This window comes from Anopheles bellator, chromosome 1 (genome assembly GCF_943735745.2).
Source record: "Anopheles bellator chromosome 1, idAnoBellAS_SP24_06.2, whole genome shotgun sequence".
NCBI lineage: Eukaryota > Metazoa > Arthropoda > Insecta > Diptera > Culicidae > Anopheles > Anopheles bellator.
This window is the reverse complement of record NC_071285.1, coordinates 5,236,305-5,243,245: the sequence shown is the minus strand read 5'-3', so window position 1 is coordinate 5,243,245 and position 6,941 is coordinate 5,236,305. Positions and strand designations below refer to the sequence as shown.

The following is a 6,941-nucleotide window of genomic DNA, read 5'->3' as shown; positions in this document are numbered from 1 at the left end:
GTGGGCAGGCGGCAGGCGGCAGGTTCCCTCTGGAACAGGAGCAAGGGGCTTATCTTTGTGCGAACGCGTTACCGAACGCGTGAAAACTCTTGGGCTTTGCGATACCGGCGTTACGACTTACTTCTCCAACAATGTAATGTAACGCACGAGGACATGAAGCTGATCAGCGAGTGGATGAAGGAACAGAAGTTCGTGGCGTACATTTGCTGAAAGTTCAAGACGGTGGCCGCGGGGGGCAAAACTGTATACGACATACAGCTCGCTTCGAGTGAGGAGGGCGACAAGAAAGGCTTAACGCGGACTTCCGAGGAGTACAAGGGGTGCGTTTTTAAGATCAATCGGTGTGACTACCGCGAACTGATCGGCATGGTGGCCGACGAGCTGGAGCAAGCCAATGAATCAATTTGTGAACAAATTTCAACCAAGTGCCAGTTTGTCGGTTGGACATGTTGGAATCAGCCATGGAAGCAACACAGTGTTGGTTTGCCTTCGCATTGTGCTTTTCGGTTAAAAAGCGAAAAAAGAACGTGCGAAGAGGTTACAGTGTCGAGGAAATGGCTTTTAAATGGCATCGTATGCCTCCGCATTTTTATTGCGATCACCATATTTTTTATTTTTTAGTTGCCAGAGACATGGCAGACTTTCGTAATTTTTTATAAATTCACTTAAACACTTTCGCGAACGTTGACGAAGTGTCCAAAATATAAATGAGAGGCCAAAACAAAACATCAACAAGTCAACCGACAAACTGGCACTTGTTTGAAATTGGTTCACAAATTGATGCTCGTTTGTTCAGATTAGTTCAGACATTAATGACGTCTCCAGAGACGTCACTTACGCAGATATCGTTATCGTTATCGTAGCGTGTAGACCGGCCATTAAAGTACGCAAAACTTCGGACTGTAGAGGCAACAGTTTCAATAAATGTACTGTTTATGGAGCATTAACCGTCTTTCGCGGAAATCATACAATCATTTGTTTACGCGGCCGCGGCCGAAACTCACCACCGCAAAATTCACCTCACGGTTGACAGTCAGCTGACAGCTTTGGGGTTTTGCTCGTTTTGCTTCGTTTTGCATGCGTGAAAACAACAAGCGGAAAACAGGAAAATTGTGCGGTCGGAAAAACAAAGGGATCAGAAAAACGATGGGTTCTCGGGCGACGTACTGTGGATCAAAGTAACTGGCCACCGGATACAGGGGACTTCCCGAATTCACCGATTGGTGTTGTGGCCTGCGGAATGCGTACGTGCAGACGAAATTCCGAATGATGTGTTGTCGTCGCGTGTCCCTGCATTAGTTAACCGCGTAAACGGTTTGTGGACGGCCAAAAGCTCCACGAACGCATCGAGAACGTTCCGAAGAACGAGAAAAGGTGGCATCCTCAGCATCAGCATCCTCCACGTTAGAGTTGCCAACGCGAAACGGGACACGTCAACAAACGGCGCTCGGCGGCCGCCTTGGCGGTAGGGACCGGGTAAAGTTCAGAGGTGTCTCCCGTGGCCGGTCGCGACCCGAGCAGATTAAGGAAGTGGTCGAATCGGTGAAAGTTGCTCCGCCGGTTGCGGCACCCAAAACTACGGATTTGCGGAACAATCGGCTGCGTGTTGTGCATCGATCTTCGATTTTGGACCGAGCACTGACGTGGGGGGGGGGGGTCGTGCCGTGCCACGATCACGAAGCACTCCACTCCTCCCTTCTTTCGCCCGGTCTGGCCACAACAAGCTGCACAGCGAACCAGTCCAGCAACACACCAACACACACCGCGCCCAGTCTGGGGGCCACCGCGAGATACGCATTCCCCTCACAAAAGCGAGACAAACGAGCGTGCCAGAGCCGGGTGCGAGCGAGAGAGCGAAAGTGAGAGGGAGGACCGCATTCGTTGGGCACGATCCCACCACCACGGACACGACCGGTGGGCGCCAACAATAAACCTCTGTGGCCCACCGAGCGCACGGTTCAGTCTTCAGCGTTTCGTTTCCGCGGAAACAACAACAGCACCACCAGTTCTCCACCGGAGCTCCAGCCCCCGCTCTTCCGTCGGCCACCGAAAGCGTGCCTGTGTGTGCGCGTAGTCTGGTTTCCGCGTGCGTGACCCCCCAGTGCCCGTTCGTGCGTTCGTCGGGTGTTTCGTGCCTGTGCTCCGTTGCTGTGTTTTGTTGTGAGTCTCGAAGGAAGCGCGAAGTTCGTGCACGGAGGAAAGGAAAATGTGTGGCATCTTTGCGTACCTCAACTTCCTCACGCCCAAGTCGCGGCGCGAGGTGCTGGAGCTGTTGCTGAACGGCCTGAAGCGGCTTGAGTACCGTGGCTACGATTCGGCGGGTGTGGCCGTCGACGGGATGACGCCGGACGCCGGCATCCTGATGTTCAAGCGCACCGGCAAGGTGAAGGTGCTGGAGGAAGCGATCCACGCGGCGGCCCGGGAGACGGAGTTCGGCGAGGCGTGCGCCACGCACGTCGGGATCGCGCACACCCGCTGGGCGACGCACGGGGCCCCGAGCGAGCTCAACTCGCACCCGCAGCGCAGCGACGACGGGAACGCGTTCGTCGTGGTGCACAACGGCATCGTCACCAACTATAAGGACATCAAGAAGTTCCTCGAGCTGCGCGGGTACGCGTTCGAGTCCGACACCGACACGGAAGCGATCGCCAAGCTGGTGCACCACCTGTGGAAGCAGCACCCGAACTACTCGTTCCGCGAGCTGGTCGAGCAGGTGATCCAGCAGCTGGAGGGCGCGTTCGCGCTCGCCTTCAAGTCGAAACACTTCCCGGGCGAGTGCGTGGTGACGCGCCGCGGCTCCCCGCTGCTGGTGGGCATCAAGGCGAAGACGAGCCTCGCCACCAACCACGTGCCGATCCTGTACGGGAAGGGCCCCCGGCACGGCTCGGTCGGAAACGTGCAGGTGGAGCCGCCGACTCCGGACAACACGGCCGACTTCATCAACCCGGGCGAGGAGGTGGAGTACTTTTTCGCGTCGGACGCGTCGGCCGTGATCGAGCACACGAACCGGGTCATCTACCTGGAGGACGACGACGTGGCGGCGGTGAAGGACGGGGCGCTCGGCATCCACCGGCTGAAGAAGAGCCTGGACGATCCGCACGCGCGCGAGATCACCACGCTCAAGATGGAGATCCAGCAGATCATGAAGGGCAACTATCGGTACTTTATGCAGAAGGAAATCTTCGAGCAGCCGGAATCGGTGGTCAACACGATGCGCGGCCGGGTGAACTTCGAGAGCAAGAAGGTGACGCTCGGGGGCATCAAGGACTACATTCCGGAGATCAAGCGCTGCCGGCGGCTGATGCTGATCGCGTGCGGCACCTCGTACCACAGTGCCGTGGCGACGCGCCAGCTGCTCGAGGAGCTGACGGAGCTCCCGGTGATGGTGGAGCTGGCGTCGGACTTCCTCGACCGGAACACGCCCATCTACCGGGACGACGTGTGCTTCTTTATCTCGCAGTCGGGCGAAACGGCCGACACGCTGATGGCGCTGCGGTACTGCAAGCAGCGCGGGGCCCTGATCGTCGGCATCACCAACACGGTCGGCAGCTCGATCTGCCGCGAGTCGCACTGCGGGGTGCACGTGAACGCGGGCCCCGAGATCGGTGTCGCGTCGACCAAGGCGTACACCTCGCAGTTCATTTCGCTCGTCATGTTTGCGCTGGTCATGAGCGAGGATCGGCTTTCGCTCCAGTCGCGCCGCCTCGAGATCATCGAGGGGCTCGGCATGCTCGATACGCACATCAAGCAGGTGCTCCAGCTCGACCAGAAGGTGCTGGAGATTGCGCAGGATCTGTACCAGCAGAAGTCGCTGCTGATCATGGGCCGCGGCTACAACTTTGCCACCTGCATGGAGGGTGCGCTGAAGGTGAAGGAACTGACGTACATGCACAGCGAGGGCATCATGGCGGGCGAGCTGAAACACGGACCGCTGGCCCTCGTCGACGACACGATGCCGATCGTGATGATCATCATGCGCGACCCGGTGCACCAGAAGTGCATGAACGCGCTCCAGCAGGTGACGGCGCGCGAGGGCCGCCCGATCATCATCTGCGAGGAGGGCGACCAGGAGACGAACGCGTTCGCGTCGAAGGCGCTCGAGATTCCGCGCACCGTCGACTGTCTGCAGGGCGTACTGACCGTCATCCCGATGCAGCTGCTCTCCTACCACATCGCGGTGCTCCGTGGCTGCAACGTCGACTGTCCGCGGAATCTCGCCAAATCCGTCACGGTCGAGTAGAGGAGTCGAGTCGCAGGGGACCTTTGTTAAGTTTTATCCCTTCCCCCGGACGCTTGGCCCACCAATTCGAGGCCAATCACTAACCCTTTTATCCGCGCGATCCCGCTTTTCGAACGAAACGCTGTCGCTTTCCCTGCCTGCCGACGAGCGAGATAAAAGCTTCCATTTCTTTTTATCTCATTAGATGTTTACTTAATGGAGTTGAGAATGTAATCAAAAGCGAACATGTTCGAACTTTTCGAACCGGTTGCCGAAAGGCAAGCAAAGTGCCGAGGATCGAGAGACCATGGCGCAGATCCAGGATGCGAACGCGGCTACATCACTTGAAAGATCGCTAAGTTAGTTCTAGGCTATTGCTTATATTGTACCCGATTTTTGCTTTTACTTCCGCCGGTCCGAGGGTTGGTCCACTTGTATGAACCAGAGCTGTGCAATAGAGGGAGGGTCCATTCAGTGTTTCGGGACGGTGAGACGGTCGTCATCTGTGAAGCGTCACCGCATATTGTTGTCAGCATTGTCCACGTCCGCAAAAGTGCCGTCAGCAGCCAAGGTGTAAAATTTGCACCAATGTGCCCGTGTGTGTTTGTGTGTAGGTCCGAAGATTGGTCCGATCCCAATCGACGTTGTTAAGCGGCACCACCACCACCGCCGCGCTGCATCACCAGTCATTGTCGTTCGCCGTCGTTATCACCACTATCATCACTCTCCGCATCGTCATCAGCGTGTTCATTATCATCGCACACATACACGCGCCGCACACAGGGCTCAGCATACGCAATCGGTCAAAATATTGTTTCGCGGACGCTTCTAAAACCGCGACCGATCAATCGATCTACACGAAGTGGGGCCGATCGTTTGTTACATTTAGATGATTTCTTTGCTCTCGTAGTCTGCTGCTGTTTCGGTAGGATACTTTGCGATCGGTTTTCGGTAAACGGTAATGATCACCACTAAATTTAAGCCAAAAATTGTACAACAAAAAAAAACCTAAAAGAAACCGGCGCACGTGGCGCTGCTGTTTGGGCACGAGTGAATGTGGTAACGATGCTGGACGCCGCTCCCGTGTAAGAGGAGCTTGCAGTCGCGATCGCGTGCCGATCGCGTTAAGCAGCATATTTCGCGGGCCACAACGGGCTGAAGCCCGGAAGAAATTATATCTGTATATGTGAATAAAGTATTAGTGCTTTCTTTTTATTGATAACAAAACACGACTACCAATCCGGTTTCTCTCTCTCTCTCTCTTTCTCTCTAGAGCGATCGGATGCAGGTGCAACTGAAGATGCATTTTATTGGCGAAAGAAAATTTCCATTAGTGCATACCGCCGCCTGTGATGACCGGCGGCGGTCCGTTATTACCTCACCCGAACACACGATTTCTCAGATTACGGAACTACGGCTCTGACACAACGAGACGCGCGGTGATGCAGATGAACTTTCTCTACCACCGCACACCGTGGTCCTCGGTTATGGAGCTCTTTTTGTGGGGTCCCGATTCGAAGCAGGAACCGAAAGAAAATTGGCCCCGATTTTTCATGCTTCTGCTTTGAACTTTTACTTTTTAAAGCACGTCGGCCACATTATTTGGCCACCCGTTCAAGGCCACCTTGGTTAACGGTGGCTCGGACTCGACGACGATTTTCGAAGCGATTCAATATTGCTTCTTACAAAACCAAAATTATTTTAAAACGGCCGTCACCACGGGAACACGCCACGCCAATCTTAAGCTGTTGCATTGAACGGCCACTGCACTTCCTTCCAGTCGGCGCGTGGAAGCTTTCTCTCCGTGTTCTCGTATGCCGCGCAATGGTGACCACGCAATCGGGGGGACGGGCGGGCCTAACGGATAACGGTTTAAAATCGCCCGTTGGGGTTTTTTCCCCCTCCGGCCGCAGGCCTATAACAAGTTCCAGTCACGTACCGACTTGTGTGGGTCTCCACCACTGGGGATGGTGTGCGTGATCGGCGATCGTGGGCGATAATTTCCTGGCCATAATATACCCAACTCCCCGGCCAGAAGGAACAGAACAGAAAATACAATGAACAAATTTTCGATGGCCAATGGTCATGACGGGGAGGCAGCGGCATTTGGTCATCAAATGGCTGACGACAATCGATTAGATTCCGCCGGTTCTAATCTTGTGTCCTCTCGCTGACGATGGGCTGATAATGATGTATTTTTGGTTCCCGAGTTCCAGTTACCGCTGCTTCGTTGGTTCTGGGGGGTTTATGATCATTGCCCCACGGCGGCACCTTTCCGGTGTCATAAACCTTTCGGGGGCTCATAAACAATAATGGTTGTGCTAGTGTTCCGCGGGTTTCGTTTGTGAACTCGCGGATCACGTCCGGTCAGGTGCTACCGGTTGGCTTACGGGGATCCAAACCGATCACTGTTTTACAATGCCATCGAGCCATTTGTGCTCAATTTGCTATGCACGCGAGCAAACAGTTTTACGGCGGAGCGATCGGAAGCTGCGCAATCGTCACTAAATAGGGATCATCGCAGTGCCTCGCAAATTAGTTCATGCAAATGGCCCACACGACATAACAGAAAATAACGCTCTCGAAACTCTAGTGGAATACGAATCGGATCCAAACCAGCGACCGATCACACTCTGCAACGTGGCACCGCGCCCAGGAGTGGACCAGCTTTTCGTTCCACAGAACGGAAGGTAACCCGCTGGTTCTATGTGGCGCTGTGCAG

The 6,941-nt window shown here is 55.1% G+C and overlaps 1 protein-coding gene across 1 annotated transcript; it reads left to right on the top strand.

The window, feature by feature from the left end:
* Positions 1-1,110: 1,110 nt before the first annotated feature.
* LOC131205426 (glutamine--fructose-6-phosphate aminotransferase [isomerizing] 2-like) lies at positions 1,111-5,440 on the top strand. Its single transcript, XM_058197514.1, has one exon. It carries the CDS (start codon positions 2,207-2,209, stop codon positions 4,238-4,240), a length of 2,034 nt encoding a protein of 677 aa, XP_058053497.1. The 5' UTR covers positions 1,111-2,206; the 3' UTR covers positions 4,241-5,440.
* The last annotated feature ends 1,501 nt before the right edge of the window (positions 5,441-6,941 follow it).

Bases quoted from the DNA above. Each gene is read 5' to 3' on its own strand.
- LOC131205426 (XM_058197514.1), top strand. From the start codon at position 2,207: ATGTGTGGCATCTTTGCGTACCTCAACTTCCTCACGCCCAAGTCGCGG.